A 25,166-nucleotide genomic window follows, 5' to 3' on the forward strand; every position below is an offset into this window, starting at 1 on the left:
CAACCAAACTCCTATTCAGGTTTGACTATCACCAATTAGAAAACTGAATTTGGCCTATATCAATTTAAAAGGCATTAACATTCCGCAGGGGTTAGTCTGCCTTTATACCGAGTGTGATAAGGCAGCAAGCCGTCGCCACTGGGCAAGCAACTTTTATCACATTTCACAGTCTTTGACATATGTCAGTTTTTATCAGGAGGCCCTTTGTAACATTTCATATAGCAAAACTTTACAACAATAAATCATGCATTGTTTCATTGATATGTTCAAATCCAAGTTCCAAAAACCTGCCAATCCAATCAGTTCCTTAACTTTAGTTTGGTTACTTATTGGGCTCTAGTAAAGAGATATATATATATTGTAACACATTCATGCAATGTCTACTACAACTCACGTCAATCTGGTTTAAACTCAGATTCAGAGAGGGAAAAAAAGAATAGTTTCTGAGGTGACAGAATATGCCTATAGCTCAAGCAGCTGGATTTGCTATTCATCAGTGCAGGGAAGCATTATTCATTGCAAAGTCATTAAATTCACTTCTTAGCTCTGATACATTATATTTGACGCAAAGTCTCTATTGTGCGTAAATGGCTCTCCTCTTGCACACTAACAGAACAGTTTTTTTTGTTGTTGTTCTTTATTTCGCCTTATACAATTTCTTGTATTAGGAATTTGTAAGTTTTCGCATACCCCTTGGGGTCAGAGCACAGGGTCAGCCATTGTACAGTGCCCGTAGAGCAATTACAGGTTAAGGGTCTTGCTCAAGGGCCCAGCAGAGTAGGATCTCTTTTGGCAGTGGTTTGTTCTGCATTGTTACAGCTTGGTTAATTTGGTAAGACTGTCATTTTCATTTTAGCTAAGAAACAAACCAAAAAAAAAGAGACATTTTACATTTATAATTTTCTGATTAGGATATGCTTTTATCCAAAGCAACTTACAAAAGAGGCCAATACCATTTAGTATTAAGCATTACAGGACAAAGTTAAAAAATTGATCACCACAAGTGAACAGCACAGAACAAAATACAAGCCATCTACAATTCCTTGGTTACAAAACCTAACAGCTAATTTCAGTCAGAGAGAAATCCCCCAAACAAAAGGGTCTTCAAACATGTTTTAAACACATTGTGGAAGAGCGACAAAATACTGTCTTTTGAGCTAATGCTACATTTGTTTTGTTCCATTCTTCTTCAATGCAAAGAGTAATCATCAGTTCAACACTAGTAAACACTTTCATACCCAAAAACTATCCATCCATCCACCCATCCATTATCCAACCCACTATATCCTAACTACAGTGTCACAAGGGTCTGCTGGAGCCAATCCCAGCCAACACAGGGGGCTTAGTCAGGAAAGAAACCCCAGGCAGGGTGCCACCACACCGCAGACCCAGAAACTATAATAATTTTAATTGTTTAAAGTTGTCATTCCCAAAGATGTGTTTTCCCTTACAACAAACATATAGCGTGTTCGCTCTGCATCTACTGCAGCTTGATAATGTATGTTTGGAATTGAATTATATGTATCGTGAGCACCAGAATGAGTCAGTTAGTCTCGAAAGCTAAAGAAACAAAGCTGCAAGCAACATTCTTAAGTGTAAGGACAAATAGTCTTCCACTAGATTCTTCTTTCCCAACACATAGTTGACCTGGAACATTTAAGGCTGCAGGGCTAGATGTCACCTGCCTACACAGGCTTTGGAGGACTGCATTCACTGTAGAGCTCTACACTCACATTCTACCATGAACTCATTGCCTACTAGATAATGTCTCAGGCTGTATATGGCCCATTTGATTACTAAGATGTGTTTCTCTATTGCTGAACTTCTTATTTCTCAGTGTCCTGCTCATGAATTACACTACATCTTCACAAAAGATTTCTTTAAGCTGAAGAAAAGCTTAATCACACTCAGATATCTAATTAACAATTCTAGGTACTTTGTATTTAAGCAGATCAGTGAGTGGTGCAGAAATATTCGAAACTATTGGCACAAATATCCAAAATCCACTAGACAGAGGAATGACCAGACCTGCTTCTTGGTCTCTGGACAAGGTTGGTTTTGGATGGCAACCACTTTGTCAGACTTGGGTTGGAGGATGCCACCTCCAATGGTGTTACCCAGATATGTCTGTCAGTCTTTTTACCAACCAAACCATCTGCTTTGATGCCATCAAAGATGTCTGGCAGGTGTTGTAGATGCTTTGGCCACAACTTGAAACCATGATGGCATTGATGCATACCCTAGTGTAAGCTTCAGTCTTCTGTTAAGCACAGTCTATAAGGGACTGCAAGGTTGCCACTTCACCATGTGACCCAAATTCCATGACACTGAATTGGTATAATCCACCTTGTGCCCAAATGAGTTAAGCAACTTTGAGGTGTTGATGGAACCTGCCAGCACCCTTTACACAAGTCAATGGTGGCTAAAATCTTGGCAAGACCTAGTTGCTCCACTAGCTCATCTAACCTTGTCATAGGATAGGTAGTGAAGGCTGTAATTGAATTTAATTAGCTATAGTCCAGATAGAATTGCATTTGCCTGATCTTTTAATGACCAGTTCAACTTCCTTGGATGTCTTTGGAGAATGCACCTGCACCAGAGACAATCTTATACAATTGCAAAAGTTGTTTTACCTAATAAAGTCAAAGATCTGTTCTATTGTGTGCTTTTTAGGTTGCAGCCATTTCATGTAAAGGTCTTTCCACTGTGCCAGTAACTCTTTGGGAGACTGACCTTATTCCCATTCCAAAGAAATGAAACAAAGCCTGGTCATTTAAGTGCTATTCACATACTTATCCAAGATGGCACTCTTCATTGAAACATATTGTATTAACTCCTGACCAAAAATCCTGGTCTAGCTAGCTTTCTCTGTTAGCAATGGTACCAGCTAAATTTCCCACTCTGCCTTTGGTACACTGCAACCAGTGGACAGGTAATGGCCTATGTCCTCTGTCTCCTGGAAAGACAAAACAAGTGGAAAATCCCTCATTCAGGCAGATGCACCTCTTCTTCTCTCTGCAGATTTAACAGGGGTTACATTTTTCACGAAATCTACAGAAATTTGTTAATGTATTTTATTTCAATTAGTTCTCATCACTCTGGATTTTATATGTTGACCCCATGTCTGTGATGATTTTGCATTCTGGGTTTCCTCCCATTTCCCAAAGGCGTCAGGTTAATAGTTAATTCTTAATTACTCCATATAAGTGTGTGTGAGTGGGCTGTGAGATGGACTGGTGCCACATATAGGGTTGGTTCACACTTTCTACCAAATTCTCTTAAGATAGGCTGTGGTCTCTGAAAACCTGCACTGGATTAAGGGGTTCACTAATGGGTTGATGGACAGGCCTTGTCACCTTTCCTAACTCAGCGTTCCATTCATTTTTTTAAATATTGGTCAACAACTCATTTTTCAATCAAAGAGGATTTCATGAAACCTGTAAGGATAAAAATTAATACATGAATGCATGTTACAAATTACATCAAAATACACTTAATTGCTAACCTTTTAAGAAACATGAGTTATAGAATATGATATAACTTTGACATTTCAGACTGCAAAATGAAACTAAAAACAAATAAGTGATTTGTAGTAATGAGCACATATTTTCATTGCAACCAACTGCTTACGCAGAAGAAAGATTTTGTGTTTTTAATTAATGACCTGTAGACATATTGAGTTTCTGTTAATGAATATAATCTACAAACTCAAAATGTTTCAGTATTCTGGGCAGAAAAGACTGGGCAAGATACTGCTTGAATTAGATACAGAATTTATTAAAAGAAAAAAAACAGCTTTTAATTAAAACTTTTGAAATTAAAATCATTTTTCAAAGAAAAGGGATTGTATGCTCTTTATATAAGCAAATGATATGTCTGGCTTTGCACTAGCTGAATGACAAACACTGTGTTTATCTTTACCTATTCTAGATAACACATTTGCATTGTCTTCCCATTCCTAGCAGACACAGTTTTTGAATAGGGAAATGAAAGAAAAAGTTACAATTCATTCACTTATTGCATTATTCAGGATATTTTGAAAATGACAAAATACATCAAACAGTATGCTCATAAGGATTTATTAGTCATGGATGTGCAGAATGTGTATTGCCTATACTTAATAGGCTGTACTGAAAATATCCTGCACAGGCCAACATATTTCTCCAGCCTTTAAGTGCATATTTACTTCTTTTTATGCCTTTAAAGTGTCCATGACAATATACTGTACATAAATATGATCTGAAGAAAGGGAATTGCATGGCCAAATAAAAAACAAATCTCATTAAGCACATTTTAATATACCATATATAAAAGCAAATCAGGTTGTTATTAAATTATCTACCTATCCTCTCTGTCTCTTTCTGTCTGTCTCTGTCTCACACCTTATTAAAATGTATTTAATATCTACTCTAATTTGATTGTCCACATTTTTTAAACACAAATAAGCCTGGAAATTGCTAAGAGAGATCAGAGAAAGAATCACTTAAACATGGTGCCATACTGAACCAAGCATATTAGAACTTCTAAATGGCATAATCAATACATAAAAGTTTATTGTCAAGTATTTGTCTGCTTTAATACTAATAGGGTCAATCCTACCAAATGTATGGCGTCCAGTGTATTTTTATTGGCATGTAATATTTAACAGGTAAAACATCACTATGGTGTGAAAGAGACACCAAACAACATACTTTACACCAAAAACAGACTATTACATAAAATATATATATGCAAGTTCCAAATATAAAAAAGGGTTTTATTTTAAATAAAGTACCTCCAAACAGTGACTACAAACACAATTCTTCGGTGTTCTCCACTACTACTACTCCCAAGCAACTGTTCAACTTGCCTGGACAAGGCAGTGAGGTCTCTTTTATTGGAGTCCCAGCATGTAGTTCTGGTGCCAGGGCTTCACCCGTTGGATGTGTCCAAGAATAGGGAGTGTATCTCCCTGCAGCACCCCCTACCAGCACCTACGGGCTACAATTCTCAGCATTCCCTACGGGCATCTGAATGGATACCGCAGCCCAGGGATGTTGCCACCTAGAGTATGAGGGAAAGACAATAAGCTGAACACAGTGCCTTCCCCTGTCCTTCTGTAATGTTGGCAAACCATCCAGGGAAGGATCCCACATGCCAGTTCCCATATGTTGTCCTTCATAATATATATAATGTGTTTTCTTGCCTCCTTCCATACCTCCCATATAGTCTCATCCACTCTCCTCCCAACTCTGACTAATGGTGCAGGCAAAATCGGCTTGTTTTGTACCAGTCCTGGGAGTGCTTGATGTGCCACACCCTCATACATCTGAAGCACTTCCAGGCCAGACTGAAGCCATTCACAGAGGATATTGTGTTCTCCCGCAGGTCCCCATGGTGGCACCCAAGGACCCTTACAGGCCTGTCTAATGTCACTACAACTCTCAGCTTTTCCTACAGCCGTCCATATGAGAGTACCACCAGTGGGATAATGCCATCGTGTGTATGGGGGATAGACATAACTCCCGGCAGCAACCACTTTCTCTCCTTCCAAGCAGGTCTGCTATGAAGCTGGCAGCCCTCCTTGGTAGGGACACAGGATCATCCTTGTCCTTCCGTTATGTTCTGACACCCTGGCAGGGGACCGGCCTCCATCCTGAACAGAACACCAGTCTATTCAAAATAGCACTCACAAACATTATATATATATATATATATATATATATATATATATATATATATATATATATATACACACACACAATGCATACACATTCTGCTGCATAAGTTGGATTGATGATAATGGTGGTTTGTGTGATCTGCAATCAAAATAGTGCTAAAACTCTGAACTTAGTCTAACAGTAAAGTAAACTTTAGGAAATGATTAACTTTGCAATACTCAACAAATTAACAGAGGTGTCTGGTTTACCAAAGAGTTCAATAAGGTTGCAGTTCATACACCATAAAGGCTTAAAAAAAAGTTCACGCATTTCCTATGGTTTTGTTTAAAAATAAGCTTCAATTTGCAGGGTTTATTCTGTTAAGCATTTTGTAGCTGATATTAACTGTTTCTGTCCAATGTTTTTCAGTGAAGTCTGAACAATGATAAAATTGTTTCATTACCTAAACGCCAACTGATCCATAGAAAGTTAGGAAATTCAAATACAGAAATTCTACATCAAGCTGCTAGTTTGATCCCACTTGCAGAATTTGGTAACTGAAACAATAATAACATGTTACATAAATAAGTTATAATAATGATTTTGTAGCATAACTAAATTGCACACTAGGTTTAGTAATTTAAATAAGTATTTTATCATATTGTGTATTTTTTATGAGCAGTTGTGAAAAACATTATTGGAAATCAAAATCATTGTGTTTATCTGATGTGATAAACCCAGGGTGGCAGTGCGCCCCAAACCCCAACAAGATCACAAAAACACAGTCCTTTATCAAAAATAGACAAAGGTTTCATTTACATACCTCCAAATGTATTACCAATAGACACAAAACACTGGTCTCTTCTCTCCACAATATGTTCTCTCACCGCTGCGCTGCCCTCCTCCAGTCAAGTGTTGCCTCTCCACCACCCAGCTCTGACTCGCCTGAATAAGGGAGTGTGGTGCCAGGGCAATTGCCCAATGGAAGTACTTCCGGTTCACACGGAAGTCCATTATTTAAGCAGGGAGCTTGTTTCCCTGGAACGCCCTCTTGCTGCACCCCGTGACTCCAGCAAGGCTGCCCTGCCAGACTACATTTCCCGGCATGCCCTGCTGGCTTCCCACTGGGTGGGGATATCCGGGATTGCTGCCATCTAGTGTGTAAAGGGCAGAACATGCAGCCAAGAATACGACATTGATTTCTATCATTAATTAATGATTTTAGAAGCTTGCATCACTTACTGTACAGCCCATGAAAAATTTTAATTAGAATTATGGTGGTCAGTTTATGGTTAGTGGGACTGACACTCCAGTGTCGTGATCACAGGACTGACCTCACATGCATTTGGCAGGCAATCCATTGTGTGCATTTGGTTTTCATATCTTTTTGTTTCTTTGTCATAAGCATATGTGTCTCAACTTGCACATAATCAGGTCTCAGAAACTATGATGAAAAAGCCCAGACACAAAAGGACCAAACAAAGGCTTAAGAAAATATATGGACAGTAGTTGACTGTACAGACTGAAGACAAGAGAGAAACAACAACTTTTATATAATTAGTAACATTTTAACACAATGAAGTACAAAAAAAACTAAAAATAAAACAGAACTTGTATTTATCATCCACTACATTGTATTGCTACACAATATTATTGACTTCCTACTGTTTTATTGTTATTAGCTTTTTCCAATTAATGTTAAAATATTTTTTCAGCAATATAGTTATTCTGGGAATGGGATGGTGGCAAAGTGGTTTGTGCTGGTACCTCACTAATCCAACTTCCTGGTATTGAATTCCATGCCTGTAAATCATCTACGTGGAGTTTGTACATTTTTGTAAGATTTTTTTTTCTGGACACAGTTTTTCCCTCACATACTCAAAGTTGTACACATTGAATTAATTTGTAATTCTAAATGAACCCTATGTGAAAGTTAGTTTTGTGTGTTTATGGAAGTTGCCTCTGCCATTGGCTAATACCCTCTCCAGGGTCCTTTCCTGTCTCTTGTCCAAATTTACTCATTAATAAAAAAAAAATTGAAAAATACTTTACTGATTTAAAGTAATTACAGGTTTAACTTTAACCACTTTAGAAAAGACAGCACATTCACTTTTTATTTTTGTTTCGTTATATGAAGATTTTATAAAAGCAGTGTTACTGGCCAGATGAATTGGTGTACAGTATGTCTCTGTTCTACAAAAGTCTAATAATGTAAAAAAAAATACTTATTTGAGTACTGGTAGATTTTGCCTATGTGTTTGAAGGTACTTATTTACAATTCTACTACATGATGTATGATTTTTACGTGTATTTGAATGTGATACAAGAGGTACCTATTGTGTTAGACAAGAAAGCCTGTATGTCCACATGAAACAACTCAACTCCCAGTGGACTGATTTTGGTGAAATATGGAATACTTATTCTTCAAGGTAATTTGTCAGGACAGTTCAATGCTCCTTGAGATACATTGAATACAATAGGCAGGCTGTATACTTTTCTGAAATTAAAAAATCTTGCTTTGAGGCAAATTGGTAAATTTGTGAACTCATCTATCTAAAAACAGAGCAACATTCTGTGCAGGTTTAACTGTGTTACCTATTAGTTTGCTGTGTCAATTATATTTTGGAGTGGTTACTTTAATTTGTATGGTTTTATTATTTTTTACTCATTCAATAACCACTCCTGATGAAAAAACAGTAAAACATCTACAGTTGTGGGCACTCAAATAAGGACACCTCGCTGCAGAACCAGGGATGGGCGGAGTTGGATAACCTGAGAATTAGTATTTGTTTTCAATTACCGTACATTTACGTTAGGTCTATAAGTGAAACTAAACTGCACAAGAATCCTAGTTTGAAATCATATTGAGAAAGTAGTAGTTGTTGGAAATAAATATATATCATTTTTAGGCTTCCGTCATTGCCATAACCTCTTCTTTGCCACGTGCTATTTCACACAAATGATTTCAAATCCTAGTTCAAGCTTCCTAGGCAATCAGATGAACTTGTCTTGATTAAATATTACATTGTGATTTCCGCCAAACACCCGGATGTACTGCCAGAAGAGCATCACCGGAGACCTGGAGCACTTACTGGTGCTCTGTAAAAGGAGAAAGCCGCCACTACTCCGGGAGCTAGAGTTGAGAGGAAGGTAGACAAAGCTGGCCAGTGGAGGTGAAGGTGAGAAAGAGAGAGAGAGAGAAGAAGAAGAAGAAGAAGAAGAAGACGAAGAAGAAAAGGACTTTGTACTTATTGTGCTTGGTGTTTTGTACTGTTCTGCTGTGGGGAGTGAGGGAAAGCACTTCCCCACCTGAGTAAAAATGTGTGCTGTGTTGCTAAACTTGTGCCTGGTCTCTGCTTGTGTCAGGTTTGGGCAGCTGGAGTGCCCCTGTCAGGTCACATTATATATATACTGTATATATATATGTACATATATGTATGTTGTCCCACATTGGAGGCAGATTGAGGGCTCTAGTGATGATTATTACCTGCCAAGCAAGGGTTGGTATTGTGTTCAAATGCCTTCATTCTTCCTCCTTCTGCAGAACAGAAGATTGATAGCCATTCCACCACAGCCATCACTTCTATTGTCTATCTCCTGGACCCTTCTCTTCCTGCCTGAAACCCCGAAAGTTTGTTCATTTTGAAATCAATTCTTTTTTGAGCTCTCGTCTGAAAAGATGCATCCACAACATGTTGTATTTCATGCTTTCAACTATTCTAATGATATCGGGCCTTCAGGGACGAGCCCCAACCCTTTGACATTGTCTTGTCTCTACTTTACACATTATATATATATATATATATATATATATACATATATATATATATATATATATATATATCTATCTATACTAATAAAAGGCAAAGCCCTCACTCACTCACTCACTGACTCACTCACTCACTCACTGACTCATCACTAATTCTCCAACTTCCCGTGTGGGTGGAAGGCTGAAATTTGGCAGGTTCATTCCTTACAGCTTCCTTACAAAAGTTGGGCAGGTTTCATTTCGAAATTCTACGCGTAATGGTCATAACTGGAAGCTATTTTTCTCCATATACTGTAATGGAGTTGAGCTGGATGGCCATGGGGGGGCGGAGTTTCTTGTGACATCATCACGCATCCCACGTAATCACGTGAACTGACTATCAACGCAATACGTAGAAAACCAGGAAGACCTCAAAAAGCGCTGAAGAAAACATGCATTATATAATTGAGAAGGCAGCGAAACAATAAGAAGCGAGCGAGTGACATATACAACCATATTCATGAGTGCTGCTACTTCGGAAACAAAGCACAGTGTAAACCTAAAGTTTAAATTAAGTTCATAGACAGGCTGCCGCTGGTGTTTGTAATTTAGTGCCTACCCATATAAGGCCGTCCGTCAGCGGCAATCCAATAGCAAACTGCCACGGGTAAATATTCACGGGTGAAGGACTGTGCTTATGCAGAGGAAGATGAAATGGTCAGGGTGGTGTTTGGCACAAACTCAGCGAAACTGCGAGAGAAACTTTTAAGTGCCGGGTCTTAGCTGACATTACACGAGATGGCACCAGCACAGCTGGGAACCTTCGATGCAAGAACACCAAGCGGCTCACGTGAACTGACGCAGTGCACAGACAAAAAGCAACAGTTCCAAAGAGTGCTGAACAAAAACCGAATTACACAATTGAAAGGGCAGCAAAAAAATATGAAGCGTGTGATACATACAAGCATATTCATAAGTGCAGCTACTGTGGAAATAAAGCACGCGGTGGAAAAAGTGAATGTCCCACTAAAGGAAGACAGTGTAAAAAAAAAACCCGTGCATGCAGTGTGTAACATCTCAGATAAAGAGGAAGACGAGCTGTTTATTGATGCAGTAAGAAACGAATCGATGAATGAAACCTCTTATCTTTACAACGATTGACAAACACGGAATGTAACTTGAACACAACACATCGTACAAATACGACCCTGATTGAAACAAATAATGATAATCAAATCCTTGATGACAGCAACACTCAATAACACTCACAAAACAATTACTGTATATTGACAATCATGTTACGTTATTTTTAAAATGCTCCCTTTTCTTTTTCATAACTTCTTTAACACACTACTTCTCCGCTGCGAATATATATATATATACCCCGATCTACATAATCTCAAATAGACAAGCCACACACCGTGGCGCAATTGTAGAGGTTTTGCCTCTAGCGCCGACTTCGATTCCTGAGAGGGGGTGTACTGACTATGTACGCGCGCTACCTGATTCATTTTACCTTCGCATCTCCTTGGTTTGGGACGTATGAAAAAATATGCGGTTAACGCAGAATCATGTTACGTTATTTTTAAAATCTTTCCTTTTCTTAGGACAAGCACAGCTGAGAAGCTTCGATGCATGTACTCCATAACGCATTAAAAAAATAACGCATTTAATCACACTTTCAATTCCAATCAAAAGGGAACTTTTGTCAATGCATGATTTCCTGGTACATCGATTACACTGATGCACACATCACAGCTACAAAAATGTTAGAGTCGGAATGAAGCGCATTCCTACGACTGATCGGAGGAAAATTTCATTTCAAAAAACTACCCGAGCGAAGCCTTGATAAAAGCATGGTTTTGTGCACACTGAAAAGCAAGCAAAATTAGATGCATTACAGAAAGCGGACTTTGTGGTTCTTACTGGGGATCATTGGACTTCCGTGACCGTTAGTAATTCTAAATACATCTAATTACAAAATGTTCAATGATCACACTATTTTAGCCTAATGTACAAAATAATTTTGGCTAATGTTACTCAGAGTTTAAAGATTAAGTTGGTCAAATTACCTTTTATGTTTCTAACTTATTTTTTAAGAAGAAAAACTGCACTTTATGTTGAAGTTTTGGTTATTATTATTTAAAGACAATACTATTCTGAAAATGTACTTAAAGTACTTAAACTACCACTTTATTTTTAAGTCTGCCCAATTTTAGCCAGGGATGATATTTTTGTTTCTGTTTTAAATTCAAATGCAGTTTAAAAGCATTTTTTTTTTCAGAAATTAAAAGAGTTTGAGTTTACAATATTCATGTCTATGTCTATTATTTGATTCTGTCGCCCACTAAAACCCTTTTAAATTAAAAAAAAAATGTGCAATTTAGGGCAAATTTACGTGTGCGATTACATACGATTAATCAAGATTAATTATTACACAGCCTCTAATTAATTGGATTAATTTTTTTAATCAAGTCACACCCCTAATATATATATGTAGATATATATGTAGATTTGTATATATATGTGTATATACAGTATATATGTAGATATGTATATGTGTATATATGTGTGTGTGTGTATATATGTGTATATATGTATATATATTTATATGTATATGTATATATATGTATGTGTGTATATATATATGTATAAATGTATATATATATGATGTGTATATATATGTTTATATATGTGTGTGTGTGTGTCTGTGTGTATATATATATATATATATGTATATATATATATATATATATATATATATGCCAGCAACACTCATGACAATGACAAAACAATTACATTGTCAATCATGTTATGTTATTATTAAAATGTTTCCTTTTCTTTTTACTTCTCCGCTGCCAAGCGCGGGTATTTTGCTATATATATATATATATATATAGATAGATAGATAGAAAGATAGATATGACAACAACACTCATATCAATGACAAAACAATTACATTAACAATCATCTTACGTTATTTTTAAAATATTTCCTTTTCTTTTTCATAACTTCTTTAACACACTACTTCTCCGCTGCGAAGCGCGGGTATTCTGCTAGTTTATATATATATAATTGACTAAGTCGCCTGACCATGGGGTACGCACGACAGAGACCATGGGATATGCATGACAAAGCCACGCCCGCCAACTCACAGAGCCCTGCCCACCAACTCTAAGACCATGGGATACGCACGACAGAGCCCCGCCCACCAGCTCTAACCCTTTTCCCGCATCCACCCTCACTCGCGAGGCATGCGCACTGCCTGCTCATGTGCCCGCCTCACCAAACACAGCCTCAGTCGCTTTCATCTCTGCTACAGTCCACATGCACCTCTGAGCCACGTTGACTTTTCATTGTTCTTTTTGGTTCTGGCTGCTTTTCTATATATATAATCGACCAAGTTGCCCGACCATGGGGGTACGCACGACAGAGCCCTGCCCGCCCACTCTAACCCTCCTCCCACGTCCACCCTCACTCTCAAGGACTTATCCCTACCGACGAAGTAACTTTCACAAGTGTTGACTCCATTGTCACAGACGATCCTGCAGATCAACTTTCATTCCCCAGATTATTTCTTAACAGTCTTACTCCCACTGCCATGCCTCCGCATAAACACAAAATTAAAATTGGTTCAGTCGTCATGCTTCTCAGGAACCTCATGCCAGCAAAAGGTCTCTGTAATGGCACTAGACTTTCTGTTACCAGCATTCACTGCAATGTACTGGAGTGTAAAACTATCACAGCTCCTACCTCACAAACTGTCCTTATTCCCCAGATTTCCCTGACCCCATCAGATTCAAATTTGCCTTTTACTTTTACACACAGACAATTTCCTGTTAGATTAACCTTTGCAATGACAATTAATAAGGCACAGGGCCAAACTTTCAAAAAGATATGCCTGTATCTGCCAAAACCAGCTTTCAGTCACGGACAATTGTATGTTGCTCTCTCCAGAGTTCCATCTTTTCATTCACTCACAGTATATATATATATATATATATATATATATATATATATATATATATATATATATATATATATATATATATATATATATATATATATATATATATATATATGACGGGAGGACAAACTTGCTGGGTTGCTTTGAAAGGTTGGGGTGCCCACCAGGTGTCCCCATTCAGTAAAGTCAAATGAAACAAAACTGTGTGTAATGGTCCCAATAAAAAGGAGATGTTTTTTAGCACAATAAACAAAATTGCTATAAGCTTATAGAAGATATCACAACACAATGGAGCGTGCCGCAGGACAGGTTCCAGGTCTAAAAGCAGGTGCCACCCACAGGGATAGTTCCAGCTGGACTGGGTGAGGCCAGCTCTGGGCACTGCAGTTGGGTCACTCAGTTTGTGTGTGTGTACATGTAAATATGCAAAACATTCTGAGCTTTTCCAGGGAGATGTGTACTTTACAAGAATAAACTCAGCTTTTTATCAGTAGCTGCAATAGTAGGTATTTTAAGCACATTTAAGTAAATAAAATGTTTATATCTATTTTAACTTTAAATCACATGATTAGATACTTGCAATATTAACTGAATATTAAAAATTGGTCTAAAATAAAGAGAAGAAATAGATTATATCAAAAAGGCCAAACATAAGTACAAGAGATACAGTATCTAAGGACGTACAGGAAATTAGGTTGAAGTTATACGTGCATGTGATGCAGACAGACAATGAATATGTGGACAAATGAGTGATGGAAATGGAAGCAGAGGGGAAGAGAAAAACTGGGGAGGCTGAATTGGAGATGGATGGATAAAGTAAAAGAAGATTTTATGTAAAAGCATCTGACTGGGCAGAAGAGCAGACCAAAGTTAAAGGAGAGGGTTGATCAGGCACATTGACCCACACAGAAGTGGGAACAGATGAAGAGGAAGAAGAAGATTAATCTACTGCACCTTACAGTATTCAGATTTTGTATAACCACTCATTTCTACTGGAAGGTAATTATTTTCTCATTAAAGACCTATTACCTCTGTGACATTTTTGTGCTTTGTTTTGCACTATTTAGGTAATGGTTTTCTGTTATATATTTTTGTTAGGAATGATTTATATTTTGTCAATGATTAATGTCATTGCAATGTACTGTGATAGAGTGATTCCAATCCATAATAAAGTCTGTCAAAGCCAGACAGTCAACTCAATCGCTTTATTCACAAAAAAAAAATGCATATAAGGGTTAGTCACATAAGGAAAGAAACAAAGTACAAAGGAAACAGATCAAGAAGCCATGGCCCAGCCTAATGGTTCTATGACCCTTTCTGTTCGGTGTGATTGCTAGCCATTGCTTACCCCCACCATATGTGAAGAATCAAATACTCTCTCCCTTACCTTCAATTTTGCCTATTATATTCTAACCAGTATTCTGGCTAAAATAACTTCATGCCATTTAGACCTTTGCCTAGAGAGTAATTCTCAAAGCTGAATGGAGCACTGACAGGTGGCAACCCAAAAAAGTTACCTATAAGTTACTTTAAAGGCAACTCAGTTAAGCAGTGTGCCTTAATTCCTAATTCAAAATAAAACATTCCTTGGTAACTCATGGGTGTTCTTTCCTCCAAAACAGACACCAAAGACAAGTTTGGTTTCATATTGAAAATGGTATACAGTTGACATTTATTGGCCTAGTTCCCCTAGTTTTCTATCAGTTGCCCTTGTTAGTTCTACTACCATTTAAACAGAGGGGTTACAGCTCTTATTACTCATAATGTAAAGATAATCACATTACATCATTCTCTTTTCCTCTCTTTTTCATCCCCTTTAAAAAGTACAGAGCTCTCAAGATTAAAGGCCATGGCATTTTTATCAAACTTCTAGATGATACTTCAATTTTTTTCTAAAATTGTTTCTTTCAAAAAATGACAAAAAAATATGAATCAAAATAAATTTAGCAAAAGTTCTTTAACGTCAAAGGTCAGTATAATAAGACAGGTAGACACTGTCAGATTTTCAAAAGGCATTTACCTTTGGAGTTTTAGAGTCTCTGACCCCAGTCAGATTAAAAATAAAAGATGTTCAATTCAGAATACCTTGCCTCACTTGACAATTTAAAAAACGTAATACATTCTCCCCAAACTTCAGTTTTTAGAAAATTTTCCAAACACCTTCAATATCTTGATTTACATTGGTACTAGATAGCAGACTGCCCTTTGAGGTTCATACCCCTGCCTGAATCAAAACCTCATAATCTATGAAGTTTGATACAATATCACTAGCTCTGATTGTTAAATAGTTAGCCTTGCTTTTATTATTAATTTACTTCTTTTTATACAAATCTCCTGGTGAAGAATCATGAGGTTACAGTAAATACAATTGCTCATTAGACAGGTGACATCTCACACTGGCCTTCTTACTATTCCAAAACCAAGTTACCCATCTATCAGTAAGTGTGTGATTCCTACTCTTGTAACTCTTTTACAAGGTAAGTTGTTGAGGTTCCACTTGTATTGACGTTGATTTTTTTAAACATTCAAACACTTAAATTTTAGGTTAATCGGATTTATGATGTACCAGCATCTCTTCCATACTCCATACTTGCATTGTAATGACCATGTGCTGGGTAAGAAGCCATCTAGAAAAATGGATGGATGGCCTGAAAGCCATTAGATGTCCAATTTAGAAACAATCTGTAGTAGAAACAAGCAATATACAGTAGGCCAATTTAATATTTTTCTAGTACTGCTCCATCGTGTAACCTCCTGTAAATCAAGATCTTGATTTACCATGCTCATCCTGCATCCTGTCATTTCATGTGGCATTGAAGTTTGCACCTGAGGGCCAGAAATCTGCTAGCAAAAAAAAATAATAATAAAAAAAAGGCTGGTGTTCTTCAACATCTGCAATAAGATGCTGCAGATGTTCTATCAGACAGTTGTGGCAAGCATCCTCTTCTACGCGGTGGTGTGCTGGGGAGGCAGCATAAAGAAGAAGGATGCCTCACGCCTGGACAAACTGGCGAGGAAGGCAGGCTGTATTGTAGGCATGGAGCTGAACAGTTTGACATCTGTGGCAGAGCGATGGGCACTGAGCAGGCTCCTGTTAATAATGGAAAATCCACTGCATCCACTGAGCAGTATCATCTCCAGACAGAGGAGCAGCTTCAGCGACAGATTGCTGTCACTGTCCTGCTCCACTGACAGACTGAGGAGATCGTTCCTCCCCACACTATGCGACTTTTCAGTTCCACCCGGGGTAAATATTAACATTATACAAAGATATTGTCTGTCTGTTATACCTACATTGTTATTACTCTTTAATTTAATATTGTTCTTTATCAGTATGCTGCAGCTGGAATATTTGAATTTCCCATTGGGATTAATAAAGTATCTGTCTATCTAAAAGGCTGACCTGAATAAGACTATCTGTAGTCCACTGCTAGTATAATAGTTGTTATTGTACTCTTAAAAACAAATGTGCCAAAGTGATTCTATAGAGCAATGCCATAGATGGAGTGGTGACTCTATGGCTAAGAATATGTGCTGGTGTTTGGAAGGTTGCCAGTTCAAATCCTATTATTGCCAGAAGGGATCCTACTCTGTTCACCTAATAATTGCTCCAGGGCTGTTGTATGATGGCTGACCCTGTGCTCTGACCCCAAAAAGTCATGCTAAAGGTATAGTTTCTCCTCAGGGATTAACAAAGTTCATCATCATAAGGGAATCATTTTTGGTTACCAAAAGAACCATCCACATGAACGTTTCTGGCAGAACATTTATCAAATTACATCCGTAACTTGTCCCATGCATCGATGGTAACAAACTTATGAAAAATCAGAAAAATCAGCATCTCTCTCTCTCTCTCTCTCTCTCTCCATATATATATATATAATACAATGTCTGTCTGTTTGTCTGTATGTCTTGTCTGCTTTTCATGAGAACTACTTAACGGATTTAGATCAGGTTTTTTCCTAGAATTTGCTTGAACGTTCCGGTTGATTTTGTGATTTCTTACATTTCGTTAAGTAACATAGTTTGCTTGCAGGAGCGATTTATTCACACTAATCCCAGACAGATGTTGTTGGCTGAGGGCAAGGGGAAGCATGACATCAGGAATGGGGAGCCAGGCGGGGCCCTCCTCACTCACGCACCAGCTTCCGTTCCAGTCGGTGCACCTGTCGCCACGTTTTGGAGCGTACCTTGCCTCCGTTAGCTAGCGATACATATTTGTTTATTGATTTTTAAAGTTTGTCCTGTTACACAAATACGTGGACAGACCCACGTGGGGCAGATAGTAAATAATAAACAAAATGGCTAAGTTTAGACTTTCCAAATAGGGGTATACATCAAAGATTTCTGTTTTGTCCATATATTGAATATCTTTTCAAAGCCCAAATAACTGAAACCTTCCCGGAATTAAATGGTTCTTTGTCAAGTAACAGTTCTATTAGAAACCCCATAACCCAGAAAAGTTCCATTTTAGAGTCTTTATTTTTAAGTATGTGTGAGCATGGTGTCTTAACATTGTTAAAGTTGCTTTGTATAATAAAGATTGAACATCTTCATTTTCCATTTCAAGACATCATCTCAGCTGCTTCATGATGACAGATTGCAATTGGAAGGTCATTTCAGAAATTAGCAAAACGCCTGGAAGAAAAACAGCAAATCCGTGATTCTTTGTGTGGAAACACAGAAAGACAAAGTCTTACTTAGATGCCCATTCTCACCGCAATGTGACATAATTATTGTAATCCATCCGTGATCCTACTAACACCTTGCTCGATTATTAGAAACAACAATCTTCTTTCTCCTTCTGCTTAGCATTTTGTTCCAGCTTTGGGTAAACCAGTTCAAACAATGGGATACTGTAAGTGTTAGATTCGCTTAATTGATGATTCGATTTGCTTTCACTTCTCCACACTTCACACTCTTAACAGCACTCTATCATATTTCAATTTTCAAACAATTTGGCTCGACGTGCTGCAAATGCATTTACTGACAAATGCTGTCTTGTTTAAAAACAATGAACAAATACAAATACCATTAAGCGACATTAAATTAGCCTATCGGTGTGGAAAAGGTACTTTAACTTTATTGCCACAATTACCGGTTCCATTAGGTTATATTCTGTTCTGATACTTTATCTTTTAAATACGTTCAAGCAATTGCAATTGGACGACTAAAATACATCGTTACATGAAAACCACTTCCTACTATGTACTTTTTATATGCTTGTTAAAAGAAAGACATGGTGTAATACGGTACATTAACGCTGCTGTGCCTTAACGATGTGCGATATATATGACATGCATGCATGCGGCTTACAACAATACATATATTAGTCGCTCATCTACTTCACATTAGTGTATTCAACCATTGCGTAAAGAATAAAAAATGCATTTTATTTATATAGAGCCGTTTCCATTCTCAAAGAGCTTCTCAAGTATTCAAAATGGTAAAATAGCAATAGAAGCACAAAATCGGTATCAAAGCATGAAACCTTATTACAAGTTGTTGCTTTAATTGAAATAGAACTATAATTAATCATTATATATTTGTGACGAACACAATTTCATATTATCTCTATTTAATTATTTGTCCCCGAACATCTACCTTCACATGTAAGTCGATATCTCCTAAACAGGTCCGTAATACTCCGGAGCCCGCCGGTAATTTAACCAAGCCAGTATACATGGGGCGGGAAGCCGGTCCATTTCATTCTTATCATTTTACAAAATATAACTTTATTATTTTTACTTTACCTTTATTTGCTAGAGAAATGGTTCATAAGAGAAAGAGAACACTTTTGTTCTTGTCACTAAAGGAATAAGTTCCCTATCAGTAATTCAAACTAATAAAATACTTTTTCAGTAGCCTAAGTATAATTGGTTTACAGCCTTTTTTGTTTATTTATCCATAAGTGCTGCTGTTAAATGGCTCGAGAAAGTAATTGCCTAATGGTTCCATACTGAGTAAAGACGTTCACTGCCCGTTTAAGCACAAGCGAATCAAATCATAGCGGAAACCTATCTGGACGCTAATGGACTGGGATATCAGCAAAACGTGGACCCTGCGCGTTATTAAATATAAATTACAGATGCGAGGCCTTCTTGTTGAATAAAATTGTACTTTTTGCATCTCTTGCATTACGAAAATAAATGCAAATGTTAACATTAGCCCTACAACTTTTCCCCCAGAACTGCAGTTCTTTCTTATCAACCGTCCCGCTACAATTGGTATTTGAATTGCACACTTTGAAACTTGACAGTTTAACTTTACGTTTAAATCAACAAAAATAGGATAAATATTTTAATAAAGCAGCTTCCAAAGATACACTATTGAAAATGACAATGGCACAGTTATATCAAAAAACACTTTTTTCTTTTCTGTTTTTTTCTTGTAGGCCCTGAAAAGAAATGTTAAATGGCGTTAAATGAAGCATTTCAATGCGGACAAATTTACAGAAATGTACAATTAGACGAAGAGTGCAAAGCAAACATGCTGTCTATGTGAGAAAGAGCCGGCGAAAGCAGATATACTAACTTGATCTTTGTCCTTTTCAGTAGCTCCCGCCTTCTCATATCCCAGTCACCAAGTCAACCACCACAAATTTCTCACTGATTATCTTTAAAGGTCAATATATTTGAACTAGAGGGCTGAGGTGGCCTAAGAGAGCTATTCCTCTGGATAATCGATGCGTTTGCTATCGGTCGCTATATTGATAACATTGTATTTGCCCCTAAAGTTAAATGAGCACATTAACTACTTGAAAGGTAAACATCAGAGTATGTTAAAGTAGGACAAGATTTATAACATTTTCTGCTTCTGCATTTTCTAGTGAGAAATTATAAATTCGTGAATAAAGTTAAACACCTATGAAAGCCAAGACAAACAAGTCCATCAATTGACCTTTCACACCTGCTTCTCTACTATAAAGCTGCAGCGCACCAGAATACTTAATGTTCTAAGCAACGTTGCAGACCTGAAATTTCATGTAAATTAGCCATTCAAAATTGGGATAGTGTGAGTGAATGTTGTAGTGTGAGTTAAATCTGTTCGCGACAGGCCCACCGCCAGTCTAACGATGGTTCTTGCCATGCACCCAGTGCTGCTGAAATAGGCTCCGGTCCCCCAAGGCGTTTATGAAAAGCGGGTTTATAAATAAGGTGAGTGAATGAAATAAATAAATGTTTATTGTTGATTTACCTTAAATGCTAATTTTTAGCACTGCAAAAGGCAGTATGGCTCTTTGCATAAATTACGGGAACATCGAATCCTTTGTGTTTCTTTGTCTTTAGATATTTTACTGGTATGAAAATGCGTCTTTACTCTTTGGATTGAACTTTGTTCTCATTTGATGCAAACTGGCCTGTTTTTCATATGTCTTTTGGGGCTTAATGCCTCAATAAACGTCTTATAGGTTTAACGTTATGAGCAACTTGAGACTGCAATCAGATAGATAGATAGATAGAGAAACAATTTTATACGCCTTTCGTTAAAATAAGATGTACAAATTTGACTGAAAATACATGATAGTCAGTTGTCTTTAGTATTGAATTTACTTCAGGAATGTTACCATGTCAGTCCGTGCAGATGGTATACATGTGTCATAGTTGCTATAGCAGACTAATTATTAATCGCCCCGGCAGACTGCGTGCAGGCAGAAAACAGGAGCCTATCAAACTCTCTGTGTAATGGAATCAACATCCTTTGCGTTTTTATCAGTGGCCTGGGCCTCTGTGACTAAAGACTGGATAAGGATGTCAATATTGTGACTGACAGTACATCTGGCGCTTTGTTTTACACAGTACTAACTACAAACTGCGGATTACCTTGGCGATGTAATCTCAGTAGAACTTTGGATATCTGTCCACCTGTGTTAGCCTTGAATTGAAAGTTTTTGACACATAGGTGTATCACCAATACCAATATGTAAACGTTTGTGTTTGCCCAGGGGATTGATTGGAGCCTACGCAATTTTCCACTATTATCAGACTCTGGAAAGTAGAACAAAAACCGCGTTAAAACGGAGAAGTTTGTCATCTGATCGTATCTTAACAGGCAATCCAATAGAGGCTAGCCGCCAAGTCACATGACCGCACAGACACACCTATGTGAGTCCATAATGTGGATTTTCCTTGGAGCAATTCAAAGTAGGCTTGGCCAATATTAAAGATACACATTTATGTTTCCTCTCGAGCTAGACCCCTTACAGAGATGAATAGTGAGGGACATTATTATAGCTCAGCTCAGCTGTATAAGGATTCCTGCGACTATCAGAGGCCACATAACCAGGACTATAACCAAAGCCCACCGCCTTGTCTCTACATGGGGAGACAGCAACAGGGCACTTACGCCGCGCCTTCTCTCAGTGCTATTGATCAGGGGGCACCGCCAGAAGTTTCTGCTTACGAAATGCCCTTGTTAACGGAAGATCCTACTTTGTCTCATCTGCATCACCCTACACCTCAGCATCACCACCCATCCCATCAACAGGTCATGGGATATGGGGAAACACCGGATATGGGGTTACTTGACGATCGCAACAGGTTCCAGTTGCCGTTTCCATGGATGAAATCTACGAAGTCCCATGCCCACCATACGTGGAAAGGACAATGGTCAGGTAAATATTCCGTAAAGAGCCTAAAATCTGAATCGTTTTACTTAACTTTTCATAAATTGTGTATTAGTGCATGGTTTACATCTTACGCCCTTAACGTTATTTACGATTTGGAACCCACAAGGTCTCCACATAAACAGAACTATCCATAACGCTTTATAAGGTGTATATATATATATATATATATATATATATATATATATATATATATATATATATATATATATATATATATATATTCAGCATTTTGCAAATTATTTCTGCTTTGTGGGCCTAGAAAACACTTCTTGTCCTTTAAGGCCTGGGGAAATCGTTTTCATTCAATGGCTTTGAAGGCAGAAAGGCCGTTTGTTTTGCAGGTTTTCATCATATCTATAAAATTAAATGGACACAATAACATGTATGTTTTTTTAATGTTCCTCTAACACTGCCTTTTTCTCCTTTCACATTTTATGTTTATAATCCAAGCGGATGAAAATCACTTAAAATGTCAAAATTACATTCAATGCAATAACTAAAAGCTTTTATTCGTCACACATTCTTAAATGTTCAGACACAATTAAGGAAAATAAAGTGTACACTAATGTTTTAAATAATTCTTGAACAAGCCCTTAAGCCTTTCATTTTCAAAATGATATTTTTTTTCAAATTATGATTTTTTTCATATATACAGTGTTTAAATATGCGCTTTTAATGTGTATGGTGTTTTCAATTATTTAAAAACATAAAACAACACCATTAAAATATCTTCAATTTTAAAAGTATTTGGCTATTATTATTATTATTATTATTATCATATGATGGTTTTCAAAGCACATAACAGTACACTACAAATTAATCTTCAATGACAACTGTAATAATATGAAGTCAATAGATACAATAATTTAAAATGGAAATGTTGAGACATTTCAAAGAATCTGAAAATGTACTCATATCAAAGCAAGATATGAAACATTCAACTGAAAATGCATGTGGGTGGTTTTATGGTATGCAGCCAGGACACGAAACAACCAGGAGTTTTAAAAAAAAAATAACTGTAGGAAATATTGCATACTGTAAAAGGCTTAACCCATGAACAGGCATAAGGAGACAAAACAGAAAATGGGGGCCAAAAAGTAACAAATAAATAAATATTTTTGCTGTTAATGTTTTCCTATTTTTATCTTTCTGAAATATGGCAGTCTTGATAGACGACTGAAATGAATAAATTGAACTATCCAGGAAAGCAAATGTAAAGCCATCAACCCATATAACCTTGTTAACTTTCACCTTCGCCTCAATTGTATTCAGTCAGTTAAAAATAAACCAAAAGTGTATGAGATAACAGACATGCAAAACTATAATAGTATTAATGACCGCCATTAGCTTTAGTTTTAAGGCTCTTGAATGGTCACAGCAGTATGGCGTAGTGGCTGATTTGCTGACCTGTAACCCAAAAAGCTGCCTGTTCAGTCACCGTGTCCGGCTTAGTGTGACCCTGAGCGAACCACGTTAACCTGTCTGTGCTCCATTAGAAAAAAAACAGCAAGCTTCAAATGCATTTTTCAGAAACATTGTGTGTGGTTGCTGTGTAGATTAAAAGTTTAAAGTAATTGTAATCGCTATTTCTGCATTGATATATATAATTATTTTTTTATAATAATTCTTTACGAGAATATTGCGTTATATTACTCTTAAATTTCATGTAGACAAATTTCTTAGAGAACCTCTAAGGACTTGATTGGACTAATTTACACGTACTACTATTACAGTAGGAATTGGCATTTAATATCATGATGAGAAAAGTAAAACACGATTATTACACTATACATTTAAAATAGAAAGTCTATTGCAAATTATGCCGTTCAACATGGATGAAGATTTCAGACGCTTTTGAATTTTAACATGGAACCCTGATGGTTGTATTGATTAGGATTTCTCCTAAATACTAGGATGTTGTACCGTGTTAGCCATTATGAATGTAGAGAAAAGCCAAGCAAAATGACACCTTTTATTGGCTAACTAAAAAGATTACAATATGCAAGCTTTCGAGGCAACTCAGATCCCAAGATTACATCTTGCCTGAAGAAGGGGCCTGAGTAACCTCAAAAGCTTGCATATTGTAATCTTTTTAGTTAGCCAATAAAAGGTGTCATTTTCCTTGGCTTTTCTCCTAAATGCAATAAACTGAGTAAGATGCTGATTTTTAGTTTTAATGAGCTTAAGATTTAAAATATATATTTTTTCTCAGTTACCTTGATAATATGCGAGAAATAATTAAGCTTAAATTGCTACTTCTGGGGAAATCAGTTGTGAGCCAAAATCATTTTAAAACAATTGGTCCTTTGGTCAACGATTTAAAAAAAAAATTGTTGGTGCTATAAAATGTGAATGAAGTGTTGTTTGAAGCTGATCAATGTTAACGAATGCCGTCCATATTCAGACATTTCTGAAGTCAAGCCTACCCAATGTGCATTAATCCTTAAGTATTCTAGCTCCAAGAAATATAAATTTCAATACAAAACTGAAATAGGAGCAACATTACGTTTGGAAAACTGCAAATAAACCCGCTGTTAAGGAGGGTGTTGGGGGCAGACAGAGGAGCATTCCACGTGCAGGTCCAACGTTGGTTCTGATGTTAGGCTCACTGTTGAATTATATAAAAGGTGTTAAAAATGAAAATGTCCATGATTGCACGAATCAAAATGATACAATGGGAAATATTCATTTCACTTTTTAATTAATCAACAAATTTAACAATTATTGCCCACCTGTGTCAAATTTATTTCAACACGTGCCGTTTTTGTGCTACTACCTTCTTCTGAAGAACGGTAACGGTAAATGCAGACAAGTAAAGGACTGCGTTTTAGAATTTTCATTTACCCAGCTTCTCTTTCACCATTCGTTTTCTTCTGTATTCAGATGAGCCATTATTAAAAAAAAGCATATTCCAAAATGCTGTTGCCTGAACCAAAATTAGTAGGTTTGAAAAATTAAGAACAATCGACAAAAAATGAATTTGGGATCTCTTGAGTTGCCTATACAGTTGGGTCATTTCATCTTTAACTTAAAGTCGCGCATTGTTTTCTTTGTCACTGCACTTAATTGATCCTCATAAGTAAATTGTATCTGTCTGTCTGTCTGTCTGTCTTTACGCCTTTAACGTAATTGACACATCCTGACACGGATTTAGATGTTCAATATAATTCTGTCATTATTCTT

At 37.0% G+C, this 25,166-nt stretch overlaps 1 protein-coding gene across 1 annotated transcript in view; it reads left to right on the plus strand.

Annotated features, from left to right (window-relative positions):
- The first annotated feature begins 21,562 nt into the window (after positions 1–21,562).
- Positions 21,563–25,166, plus strand: part of pdx1 (pancreatic and duodenal homeobox 1) — a 44,672-nt gene continuing 41,068 nt past the window's right edge. The window contains exon 1 of the mRNA XM_039746327.1: positions 21,563–21,968. Coding sequence (XP_039602261.1) covers positions 21,563–21,968 — 406 coding nt within the window. The remainder of the gene's footprint in view (positions 21,969–25,166) is intronic.

The sequence above is a fragment of the Polypterus senegalus genome, chromosome 2, assembly GCF_016835505.1.
Source record: "Polypterus senegalus isolate Bchr_013 chromosome 2, ASM1683550v1, whole genome shotgun sequence".
NCBI lineage: Eukaryota > Metazoa > Chordata > Cladistia > Polypteriformes > Polypteridae > Polypterus > Polypterus senegalus.